At 34.1% G+C, this 13,135-nt stretch overlaps 1 protein-coding gene across 3 annotated transcripts; it reads right to left on the bottom strand.

The window, feature by feature from the left end:
- Window positions 1-2,759: 2,759 nt before the first annotated feature.
- On the bottom strand, window positions 2,760-7,031 carry LOC107008783 (methyl-CpG-binding domain protein 4-like protein). 3 transcript variants are annotated; one of them, XM_015207953.2, is made up of 4 exons: window positions 6,819-7,031; window positions 3,941-5,266; window positions 3,295-3,486; window positions 2,760-3,221 (listed from the first exon to the last, which is right to left on the bottom strand). In XM_015207953.2, the coding sequence occupies exons 2-4, from the start codon at window positions 5,255-5,257 to the stop codon at window positions 3,210-3,212; spliced, it is 1,521 nt and encodes a 506-aa protein (XP_015063439.1). In that variant the 5' UTR covers window positions 5,258-5,266; window positions 6,819-7,031; the 3' UTR covers window positions 2,760-3,209. The 3 variants fall into 3 exon arrangements, with proteins under 3 accessions (XP_015063439.1, XP_015063437.1, XP_015063436.1); XM_015207951.2 differs by having other exon boundaries at window positions 3,295-3,491; window positions 6,847-7,030; XM_015207950.2 differs by having other exon boundaries at window positions 3,295-3,491; window positions 6,819-7,028.
- Between the last annotated feature and the right edge of the window lie 6,104 nt (window positions 7,032-13,135).

Consider the following 13,135-nt stretch of genomic DNA (forward strand, 5'->3'; position numbering starts at 1 on the left):
GAAGACTTGGAGATGTTCAATTTGATAGGTTATGGGCCACATAATTATTTTTGTGCTAAAAGATGTGATTGTTGGAAGTTGACTCTAAACTATTAATTCTGATTAAAACCCTTCACGGACGACTTCATGATCCATGTGAAGCTTCGCATGTCGTTATAACACCCGTGGTCCTTGACCAATGTCTAGTGGAGAACCCTTTTTGATTGACCTATTCACCACTTTGATAGCCCGTCAACCTCACCACGGGCCATATAAGCGTCCGTCAAAGTGAAACCTACATAAGGCAGGTTCTGGAAACCTACATGAGCCCCATAACGGACCCTAGTCCCTTTCACGGCCCGTCTGGGCTCTGTAGAGGGTTCAATGGTCCACTTTTTGGGCTTGTGAGTTTCCAACTTGACCCATTTCTACACTTTGCTCAAATCTGAGGTGTTACAATTGCATTTATGTTGGTCCATTTAATCTAGTTCCTACACTCCTAATGATTTTGAATTCTGTTAGAGAATGAATGTTTCCAAGGAGGAGATATCGTAACACCTCATATTGAAAATAAGGAAACTTACAGGTTTTCTAGAAATGGTGTGTGTAGCGACATATTGTAGGTTCACTTACGAGCCATAAGTGGGAACCATAGGTGGCAAGTCAAAATATTTTCAATGTCAAGTTCCAATATCCTTTTTATGGTTCACTGGGATGGTCCATATTTCAATGGACGAGTCGTACTTAAGTCTCGTAGGTGAGTACCAAACTTACTGAAATTATAAGGGCCGAAGTTGGACTTACGGTGACAATGTACGGATCGTAAGTTGACCAACTTACCGTACATGGGTTCTGTCATTCGAGGGTCCAGAAACAAGTTCCTAAACCCCACAAAGATTAACTAGGATGGTCCGTAGACTTACGGACCGTAGGTCCCACCGTCGATGGTGGTCGTAGTAATTTTTAAAGAGGCCATTGGGTCTTTTACTAGATTATTTTAACACAATACTATATCATTTAAACCTTCTATTCTAGACATTATATAAATGTTAGTACACCCGAATTACCCATTTGAACTCCTCCTACATTCTCAAAGTTGATCAAAGTTCTTCTATTTTTCTCTATAAAGCTTGAAGAAGAAGTCTAAGATTTCAAGACCAAGTCTTCAAATTCCATATTAATTGTGAGTTTTTGGCATCAAGGTATGATAGTATTCACCTATATAGTCATCTCCATCATAGAACTCTTAAATTCTCCAATTTTACAGGTTAGAATGTTTGATTGAAATCAGATTTTATTCAATCTCATGGGTTCTTCTTAATCATGATCCAAATGATTGTTTTATGTCTTTTTATGCAAGAATTGAGATAATTACATGTTCCTAAGATAAATTCACTTGAACCCATGCATGATTCATTATTTCAAGATTTTGATCATTTGATGAAACTTTTGAACTACGAAAGATGAATTTACGAAGATATGCATGTTTCTTTATGAAATCGAAGAAAATGATTTAAGCTTGCTTTGAAGGTAAAGCATCAATGTTGTTGTTTTAATTGTGAACATATTTCTCACATACTACTCATAATATGATTGTGCAAGGATTTTCTCACATAAAGGATTCATAAGGTTAAAAGGTTTTCTCACCTAAGATGAATTGAGATTAAGCAGCTATTCTAATAAAATCTAGCTTGGATTGGCTACTTGATGTACCGTTCTGTGGATAATAAGATAAGTAAAGAACATTGACTATCCCGTGGGATTTATGCTTAGCACCGAGAGGGTATTTGAGATGGAAGCTCTCCCATTGTTGAGGTCGGGTTTCTAGCAATCTCCATATCTCATAACTATGTGTCACCATAGGTTGTCTTAGATAGACATCAACTAGTGGATCCACCTAAGCTAGAAGTTTATGGTTCTTACTTCTTACCTTGGCAAGTAAGGACATCTCTCTTAGATGTGGGATAGACACCGAATCTCATGTTATAGCTCACATGGTCTATGTCGGTTAAAGGTAAATCTCCCACTAAGAATATCTCAAAGGTATGTTTAAGAACTTTAGCTTGCATTAACCATGGTTATGACTTATGTTCCTAACATGTTATTTTATGATTTAGCTTGGCCATTGCATGTCACATTTTGGCATGATTTCAAGACTCAATTATTCTCAATTGTTAATTAATAAAGTGTTCAATTGTAAAAAAAAAATCAAATGTGGCTGAAGCAGGAGGCTTGGTGAGGACATTGATAAGTTGATTTTCTGTGGATAGAAATTCGACAGAGATCCTTGAAAGCAACTTTGTTGTGGAGTACTTGGTGCGAGTAGGAAAGACATGATTTATGAACAGAGAGAAGCACCAAATTTGTCACACTAAAGCACACGACATAGCTACCCACCAAATATTGTGTTTCTCTTTATTGGAACTGGTAGACTCAAAGGAAGGGCCAGACGAGTTGTTTAGGTGCAAATATTAGTCCATAGAGTAGCCAGTGTATATCACATTTAATTTAACACAAGGAGCTGAAGTTTATTAGATGAAAATAGAGACAGACTCCATAAAAATTTAAGCTTATTACGGCGTGCTATTGCCTTTTCTTGGGCCAAAAATCACTAAAATACAACCAGTTTGCGGAACTATTCATATACATGCTTCTATCATGAATTTAAATAAGAAAATTTTCTTTACGCAGTCTAACAGAGGAAAATTTACCATACGTGCATCATGGAAATATTCATATCATGATAATAGGGCTCGTTTTTTAGTATTACCAATCGAATATTAAGCTTTTCAACGTCTGGATTTTACTCTTCACCGATATTAAATTGGAAATTGTACGGTACACAAAAAACCTGTGCCACTATAAATACACTTTTAACGACCGGATTCCTATCCCTTCCTTAAGAGTTTGGACTTAAAATGTTTAATTTCCTAGCTCTGGACATAAGAGAAGCTAAGTTAGCACCTGTCATATGCAGAGATGATATATTAATTAAGCTGTTGCTTAGGCAAGTACTATACACCACAAAAATGGTCAAGAGGTTAATCTACCAAAAATATGCAACTGACCCCCAAAAGATACCCCTAACTATGCATCATCTTCAGGTAAATATATTGCACCCTCAGGTTGAGGCCGAGCCATTTGCATGCAGGAATTCCCAGTATTTTGTTAGCATGTGATCATTTGGATATACTTGATCCCAATTGCCCGTACAAAATATTGCATATGCATCAGCTGCATACCTGGAAAGAAAAACACTTAATCAAGTCGAGCTAAAATCCATTTACTTAGGTGCAAAAGGTAGAGTTCCCTTACTTGCCAATACCATGCAGCTGTGTGACATGAGTCCAATTTTTTCCAAGATATTCTTGAGAGAGCCGTGGAATAGACAGTGACCTCTTTGTATATAATCCTAAAGGTCGCAGCAACTTTTCTATATCCTCTACAGCAACCTCTGTTGCTGCCACAGCATTTGGACACAGAGTGAAAAACTCGTCTACCACTCTCCTAACCTAACAGGCATGTGCTCACTGTTAGAATGTGATCTCAAAAGCAGAATAAAGTCATTACAAAAATTTAAGACAGGAACAACTATGTCGCTCTCATTGCTTCACTTCTGATCAACATGAAGCCTGAACCACAGGAAAGGGGGAAATGCCCCATACAAATTGACTGCTCCTTACCTAAATAGGTCCACCAGTACTTTTAAGGTAATGCAAAGCAATCAATTGGCTGATACGTTAGCACAATAATTTATCAGTTAACAACTGCCTGTATATGCCCTCATTTGACAATGGAGAATTATCCTACATCACTTTTCAGGTCTAAAATTTGTTTCCTAATTGCTCATAGGATGCTGCTGCTTAAAATGTAGGAAACTTAATCTTGTCAAACAAGCCAAACATCTCAAGAATCATAAGTTTGTTAACTACATAAGAAAGAGAACGGTGGCAACAATTACCTGCACACCGGTGGTGCAATTCAAAAGCATGCAAATAACCAACACCCTCCAAGGATCATGAGCATGGTTTTCTTGGAGGAGATTAAAATGGGATCGAGGAGGTACCCACATGTTATCTTCACTCCTCCTTAAATATGCCTCGTCTCTTTTCTGGGAAGCAGAGAGACAAGGTTTCTGTCTTTTTGAACCTATTGTACTCTTCTTCTTTTCACGATATGCATTCTGAAAGTAGGGAGAAACCTTTCTTCCATTGAGACAGTTCTTCGAAGCGTTTGAACTATCCTTACCTACCTTTATTTCTTCTCCCACTTTTAAGTTAGCAAAGTAAGGGGAAACCACTCGAACTTTGGTTCGTAATTTTTTATCATTTCTTTTCTTCACACATTCTACAGACCTACCTTTTTTCATTTCAGTATCTCCATTCCTTGAGTTCAAAAAGTAAGGGCAAACCGCTCGTGCTTTCTGTTCAATCATCTTCTCATTGATCTGATTCTGAGATAAGCAAGGCTCGAACACAGTTTTACCAGCTTTCAGGCCACAACCTTCAGTTTCTCCATTCCTTGAGTCCAAAAAGTAAGGGGAAACCACTCGTGCTTTCTGTTCAATCATCTTCTCATTGATCTGATTCTGAGATAAGCAAGGCTCGAACACAGTTTTACCAGCTTTCGGTCCACAGCCTCCTTCCCAATGTGATAAATGACTCTCATTTCCAATCATAGAACCAGTTTCTGAAGACTTCTGCATGGAGATGAGCGTTCGAGAGAGAGGGCCACAAACATGTGACTTGACGACTATCTTCTCATCTTCAGTTCTCCTTTTACTGGAACTAAAGTTTCCATCTTTGTATGCAAACTTTGAAAAGAGATCATCAAGACTAATGGCCACTGCATTATCACCACGAACAACTGAAATTGAAGCAACACTAGAACATCCCTCATCCAAATCACCAGATTGTTTATTCTCCTTCTCATTAATAACTTCCAAATTTGTAACAGGAGGACCAATCAGGATTGGTTTGGCATCCATTTCTCTGTTATCATTTCCTGATTTCTCATCATCAACACGTTCAGAATTCTTTTTTCTCTTCCTTTTGTTACTCCTCTGATGTGTTTCAGCAATAACCATGCACTCACTCTTGATAGGCTTCATATACAAATCAGAAAAAGCTTCAATGGATTTACTACTTCCAATATCCTCATGGACAGGCACTTTCTTAAAATATGGGGAAGATTTCACAATTTTTCCTTCCTCTTCACAATATTTCTCCCTGTGCTTCTTCCTTCTCTTCTTTCCTTTATTATCCTGCCTCCCATCCATACTTACATCCTGCATATCATGACCAACTTTTGTTACAATAGAAACATTATCACATCTCTGAATTGTCATTGGCATTGACCTTGATGATGTGCCATAAAGAGAATGAACTGCTAACAGAATGCCTTTTTGAAATGGAAGAGGAATAATTATGTTGAGAAAAGCTTGGCAAAGTTAAATAGTGAATTACAAGTCTCTAGAAGTATCTGCACACAGATTGCCAACAAGCTTTAGAGTTTGGAAGCACAAGTGCATGGAAAGACAGCTAAATCTGAATGAAAATCAACTTGAATGTGCTATCAATTTCTTTGATCCTTGAGAAATATGGATCTAAAAAAGAGCTTGATTTTATTCCAAAGGGAATAGAGTTCATGTCTTCTAGATTCTGAACTGTACAATACAAATAAGTTGAAGCACGAGATTGAAGTTAAACTATCATATTCAGCCCACTTCACGAAGGTATAAAAGTCACTTTTTCTATAGAAAGGGAACTGTGAACTTAGAGCTTCCCCTTGAGTTTTAGATAGATCTGAAACAGTATGACTGCTTAATGTTGCACAACAGACACAAGCATGAGCCGATAGAAGGGAATTCTATATATATATGTGTGTGTGTGTTGGTTATTAAGGAAAACAAAGAGTATAGCAGATATATACATATATCAACACCGGTTATACTTACTAAGAAACCTAGCTACAATAAACAAGCTATACATTGTCCCTAGGATTACTAGCTAAACTAGGGGCTGCAGTGCATGATGTGCGACATGCTCCAATACTCATTTGAGTCTAAGCTGATGAACGAAAGAGAAGTTTGAGATAATCAACTCAGAGAGTAGGTTAAAGACAATTAATCACAGAATAACAAATTAAATCTGAAATCTATAATTTAAAACAAATCAAGAAGTGATGGGCAAGTTGATTTTTCAAAGAGAATTGTAGCACAAATTGATTATTTTACATGACCATACAACAAACTAGTGGTAGTTAGCATGGACAATGACTAGAAGGAAGAAATACAGGCATGAAGATTCAACGAACTAGAAAAAAAATCTTAGTAGTTACAACTATTTTAGAAGAGTTAGTAGTTGTGTATGTTTCAAGGAACTTTCAAGTTGTTTAGGTGCAAATATGAGTAGCCAATGTATTATTATTACATTAAATAGAACACAAACTCCATATAAACTGACGCTTATTAGGGCATAACACTGCCTTTTCTTGGGCGAAAAATCACTAAAATACAACCAGTTTACGAAAATATTTCTATCCTGAATTTAAATAGAAAAAAATTGTTAACCCACAAGAGGAAAATTTACTGTGCATCGTGGAAGTATGAATACAAGAAGACAAAATCATTAAAACCCATGTAAAATTAGAACGTTGAGCAGAATTATGGAGAAAACATATCAAAGTATTCAGTTAACCTAAAAATTCCAACTGGTTCATCGCAAGGCAATGGGCAACAATGATAAGGGAGATTAAGAGAAAGAGAAAATGAAAAAGAAACCCTGACTGCTAAACATAGAATTAGGCGAAATTAGGTGTTCCACAAATGGTAAAATAACCTTGAAGAGAAGAGAAAGAGAAGCTAACTCCAACAAAATTGTTGTGATATCGTATCACTACAAACGATTAGGGCAGTATGAAAACGGAGAGGCGCTGATTCCTTTTGCAGAAGCTGAAACGCCTATATGTATTATGCGAAAGAATGGTCATCATTAATGCTAATGTACAAGGAAACCCGAGAAAATTAAATGAAAGGTGTCAAATAACTTTTGATTTGTTTTTTGGTAACAGATTGAAAGTAATTTTGGAATCAAATAAATATTTTCAAGACTTTATAATCTTCTATAAAATACAAAAAATATTCTATTTTTTCAATTTTTATAATTTTATTCAAATCATTCTTTAAAAAAAAAATGAAAATAGGTATTTCTCTTCTTCTTTTCTCAATATTTTTTCTTCTCTTCTTCTTCCTTTTTAAAAAATTGAAAGTCCGACTATCAAAACAAATATTCTTTCTCATTATCTTATTTTCCTTCTCATCTTCGGTCGTAACTCTCTCTTCTTTCTGAATTGAAAATTGTGTTTAACTTAAAATGGATAAGTCATTTTTTTTGAGAGATTTTAAAATTTTGAAACAATACTAAGCTTTTTTCTTGGGTTAATGAAGAATAAATTGTTATATAGATGTGAAATGAATAATAGTGTAATGATATCTATTATTTATTGTTTAAGAAAGAAAATTAACAAACTCAAAAAGTCATAATTTGAGAAAATGTATATGTGATGTTAACATTCACTGAAAATTCATTTTTTTTGTTGTTTTTGTTGTTCTTTTTGTGACCATTTTGTTCATATGATTTAAAAAATATAGTTTTGTTCAGTTGTCCACAAATATTTGAAGTGTGGGAAATTGAAAAAATCTATTTCTCAATCATTATCTATAATTAGTGAAAGTAAAAAACAATGACTACTGTTCTGTATCACAGTCAAACTCAAAAGGCAAGTAAATAAAGAAGGAGATGGAGAAGGACCTAGAGATGGAGAAGGATAAATTGAAAAAGAAAGCGAAAGAGAAAGAGAAAAAAGTCGAAGTCGTCAATCGTGATGTGAAGCAACTATATCCACCATTGATTAAATTGATGGCTATGTATACCATTGTGAATTATTTTTTTTTGTTGATAAGTTCTATAAACAATTGGTGGAGTATTTATTTTTGTTGATAATATTAATGATTGTTTTGACGAAACAAATGTCAATTATGATTGAAAAAAAGAAATGTGGTGTATGTGGCAACATATATAATAACCTATATTGTAAAAAACACCACAAAATTATCTACATGTGCCCAACAGAAAGGATATATGTGGCAATATATGCCACAGAAAGAAGATATGTGGCAACATATGTCACAGAAAGAAGATATGTGGCAACACATGTCACATAAAGAAGATATGTGGCAACACATGTCACATAAAGAAGATATGTGGCAACATATGTCACAAAAAGAAGATATTTGGCAACATATGTCACAGAAAGAAGATATATAGCAACATATGTCACAGAAAGGAGATATGTATCAATATTTCATTGTTACAAATGTGGTGTCTGTGGCAACATATAACTTTTGTTGTTCAAGGGATTTAAAACCGGGTTCCCTTGCCCAAATTACGTATTGATACATAAGTCATACGTGAATTAAATATTCAAGAATAATGTTGCCTACTTAGATCGAATCGAGATCTTGGAATACAATAAGTCTTGTACCACATAATCTTAGGAAGATATGAATCACTTAAACAAACGATGAATGAAGCCTCGTGGCTTGTATGTATAGGCCCATAAGTCTAGCATACGTTTAAAAATAAGTGAACCTAAGATGTATGTAATGAAATGATGTAACCCTAGAAGGGTTAAGTAAGAGTGCAAAACACACTTAATGTCCAAGTGCATTGGCACATGATGAAATGAACAATGAAATGATGAAATGAACAATGAAATGATGAAATAAACAAAGAAATGATGAAATGAACAATGAAATGATGAAATGAACAATGAAATGATGAAACTCTATAAGGGTTAAGTAAGAGTGTGAAACACACTGAATGGCCAAGTGCATTGGCATATGATTAAATGAACATTCACGTAAAATGGGGTGAGTAATTATGAAGAGAAAATGTGCTAATGTTAATGATTTTTTAATGACAACATGATATGAGGCTAATGTAAAAGATGAGAGCAATCTCAAATGAGCCTAAGTAAATGTTACCAAAACTTACTCACCTATGAGAGTGTAAAGGTAATGAAGATACCAGTCTCTATGAACACTCTAATGAAAGTATTGATATTAACAAACTTAATACTAATGATGAGATGAGAAATCATCTATTAAGCTATGATGTCCTCATACTAGAAGCCAGCTTTCATGACGTATGAGTTGAATATAATGGAACTTTATACTGAGCATCGATGGACTAACTATGAGCGGTGATGCCCTCTTTCGGTAAGGGTGGAGGTTCACGTAACTCTCATGAGATGAGACTGTCTGGCATGCCGAGTATGGCTCTCCTTATATATCCTAGTCTTCGAACCTATACTGCCAATATAGGGATCTAGCGGGGTTCAATTCCTATGTACGCTAGCATGTTTTGGGTCACTTTGGTCGGTGATTCCACCTCCTTTCGGTGTGGGGGAGACACTGGATTTCATGATGTTCACATGATCTATGTCGGTTAAAGTTAAAGTTTCCCATGAATGAATGAGGCCAACCTCAAATAATGCACATAGTGAAATGAATGATACCAAAGGTGTTAGGATAGGATAATCAAGAGGTGAGCTAGACTTAAGTAATGACACTAGGTCATTCTTGATCATTGCACAGCGAACCTGATGAAAGTCTTAAACTACACCCTAGGTATAGCTGGTGTTTACACTAGCCTATGAATGAAATGAAATGAAGTACATATGAATGAATGAAGCAGACTCTGTGTTTGCTAAAGAAGGTTCCCTAGTTGAGGTCTCATATGTTGAGCCCTCATTTTTGGGAAGTCTTGATGTCAAGTCCATGATTCCAAGGTCTCATGGCATAGGAATGAATGATATGAAACATGTTATGTACTATATGCAATATGTTATGTGTTGTGTGCAATATGACAAGTATGATGATGCATGTTACTCTAATGGCATGGTGCTGTGTGCAATATGTTGGCAAGTCCACTGACTTGACTTTCCATAATCATGTTGTTAGGAAAGATCTATTCTTACTCATGCATGTCCTTGTTGTGTGCTTGCATATACCCATACTTAGTACAAATGTGTACTAACCCTATACGACTCTACAATTTTAGGTGCAGGCATAGGTGGACGCTAGAACTACAGGTTGACGCTGAAACTATCCGGACGTGGAGCATTCATCCGGACTTAGTAGGCCCTCATGCTTTCGAAGATGCTTGCCCATTATATTCTAGCTTAGTTATAGGATTGTACTAGTGGAGTATGTTTGACTAGCGTTTCTTTCCGCTTTTGTTCAGACATTGTATTAGTATCATTTTGGCAAGTATACATTTAATGCTATATTAGACTATTTTTTTCATTTGATGATCTTATTGTTAGATGGTTGATGGTGAACAATTATGAATCTAATAGAATGTTTAGTATGTATGTTAAGAAACAAAAAGTTTCAAATTTTTCGCTAAAATTAACCTAGACGAAGTAAGAATGACGTAAGTAGGCTTGTCTGCGACCTCTGAGAGGTCAACAACGCCGGTCTCGTCTGGGTCTAGACTCCGATCGTGACATTCTCCCTCAATCATCTTTCTAAAATTCCCTAAACGTATTGAAAATGGTTTTAAAATGCTTTTCTTTCACCTATTGGATAAAAATGCCCTATCATCCACTTATTTGGATCAAAAACGTCCTCAAAGTTAAGTTTAAGCTTAAAATTACCCTTCCTTTTCACAGATGTCGCATAATTAATTTTTAAAATTAAATATGTGGCATTATTATTATTTATCCACATGCAATTTACTAAACCCAATTTCATTCACAATCATACTCATAACCTAAACTCATTTTTAATTAAAAGACCCAATACTTTCTTCACTATCCTTTTCCAAAATTATTTGGAGGAATTGATAAAATACTAATTTTCAAGATGTGTTGAATATTACTTGGTTTTCAATATTCTATATTTCCGTTTTCTAAAACAACCTTGTACATTATACTTGTCCCACTGGCTCTTAAAATGTAAGCAAAATGTTGGTAGATGTAAGCAATGTTTCTAATTCCAGCTTCCTTTCTCCATCAACGTTACAAATGCATCTATTTTCTGCTCTGTATGCACTTGAATGCTTATGATAACTTGTGGCCAAGTCAGATTTTGCTAATGATGATGACCCAATTGAGATTTTTCACTTCTTGACTTGGATGCTTCTGATAATTCGTTGTCATATCCATGCTTTTGTTTTATAAAATAAGTTCAGGACTTTAACCGGTTATACTCTTTTGAGGATGATGTTGATGATGACCAACACTTTATTAATTCACCAAATAATTTTGGAAAATGAAGATGAAGAAAGTGATGGGTTTTTTAAGAAATTGGTTTGGATTAACGAGTATGACTGTGATGAAATTATATCTAATTAATTATATGTGAACCAATAAAATAATATCACATATTAAATAAACGAACTTTTTATGCTACATCAACTTCTGTTAAAAGGTTGGGTATTTTTAGGCTTAAACTCAGCCTTGAGGGGTATTTTTGATGCAAATAGGTGGATGTGAGAGCATTTTTAATTCAATAGGTGGAAGAAGGTTATTATTAAACCATTTCCAATACGTTAAGGGCATTTTTGACCCTTTTCCAAACGATAATTTTAAAATTTATTTTCTACATTTATTCATTGAAATTTCAAACTTTAATTCAAATAATATAACAAAAAAATAGATACATTGAACACTTACTAATTTTTTAAAAAAATGAAAAAAGCAATATTCTTCCCATGTAGAGTTTACAATAGAAAGAATAGATGGTTAAATCTTGAAAAGAGTTGGCTTAGTATAATCTCGAAGGAAGAAAGAAGTATTTCAAATTTGTTTTAATGGTCTCTTTTTTTTTTCAATGTATGAAAATGCGAGTTGCTCGAAATTTTGTTTAGAGGGAGATAAGAAATTGGTGTAGTGAATGTTATTTTTCTTAACAAGGATATTGCAGGTGGTGGATTAAGGGTGGAATTTGAGCTTTAATGGTGAAATTGTAGGGGTATTCACGGTTTGGATAAAAATCGATCCAAATTAAATTAAACTGATTAAATAAATCGATTTTATTTGAGTTTGATTTGATTTTAAATGTTTAAAATCGATGGTACTATTTTGATTGGATATGGTTTTGTTGAAATTATGTAATATTTTTTTATTATAATACATTCCTAATATATTAGTTTTATAAGCAAATTTAAAGATATTATATATGTTTTTTCAAAATCTATCTATTTATAATAAGAGAGGAAAAAATGTCACATGTCAGCACCATAAATTTATAAAATTATAAATTATTAAAATTAATTTAAAATCAGAAAAGTAAAAATAAATTTGCAAGGGGTGTGCATCGATCAGTTCGGTTCGGTTTCATGTATTATTGATTTGTTTATCGGTTATTTATTCTTAAATATGCTAACCGAATAACAAACCAATAAAATATTTTTTATCGGGTCTTAGTTTATCGGTTTTTTGTCGTTATTTTCTCAATTTTCGATTATCCAATAAGAAAATGTCCGTAAAATATTTTATGACTTCTCACTTTTCTAAATGATTTGATATAGTGAAATAAGAAAGATAATGAGAAATCAATAAGAGAAAATATAGTTGAAAAGCTATAATTACATGTCATGACCGGCAAAACATAAAATGAAATTTCTTATGTTAATCAAATTACAAACCTTTACGAACTTGCAAAAGTCACAACCTACAATTACAAACTAAAACTAAAAGCAAATAGTTTACAAGACTAAAACTAAAACTAAAATCAAATAGCTACAATTGTGAACCTAGTGTGAAGTGGGTACAATACAAATAATTTAATATAAGAATGATGTCTAGTAAGATATTAAATTATTAATATCTAATATTTAGGAAGGGTAAAGTTGTAAATTATTATGGGTCTTATTGGGTTATTGGTTTACCCAATAACCCAGTAGTAAAAATCGATATTGAAGCAATAACTCACTAATTTTTTATAAACCCATTAAAAATTCAACAAACCAATAATCGAGTTAATACCTCAGAATGTCGCTCAACTATGCACTTTTCTCTCAGAAAATCACTCAACTTTCAATTTTAACTCAAAAGTCACTCAGCTTTGTCCTTCTCTCTCAGAAAA

The sequence above is a fragment of the Solanum pennellii genome, chromosome 2 (genome assembly GCF_001406875.1).
Source record: "Solanum pennellii chromosome 2, SPENNV200".
In the NCBI taxonomy this organism is placed as follows: Eukaryota; Viridiplantae; Streptophyta; class Magnoliopsida; order Solanales; family Solanaceae; genus Solanum; species Solanum pennellii.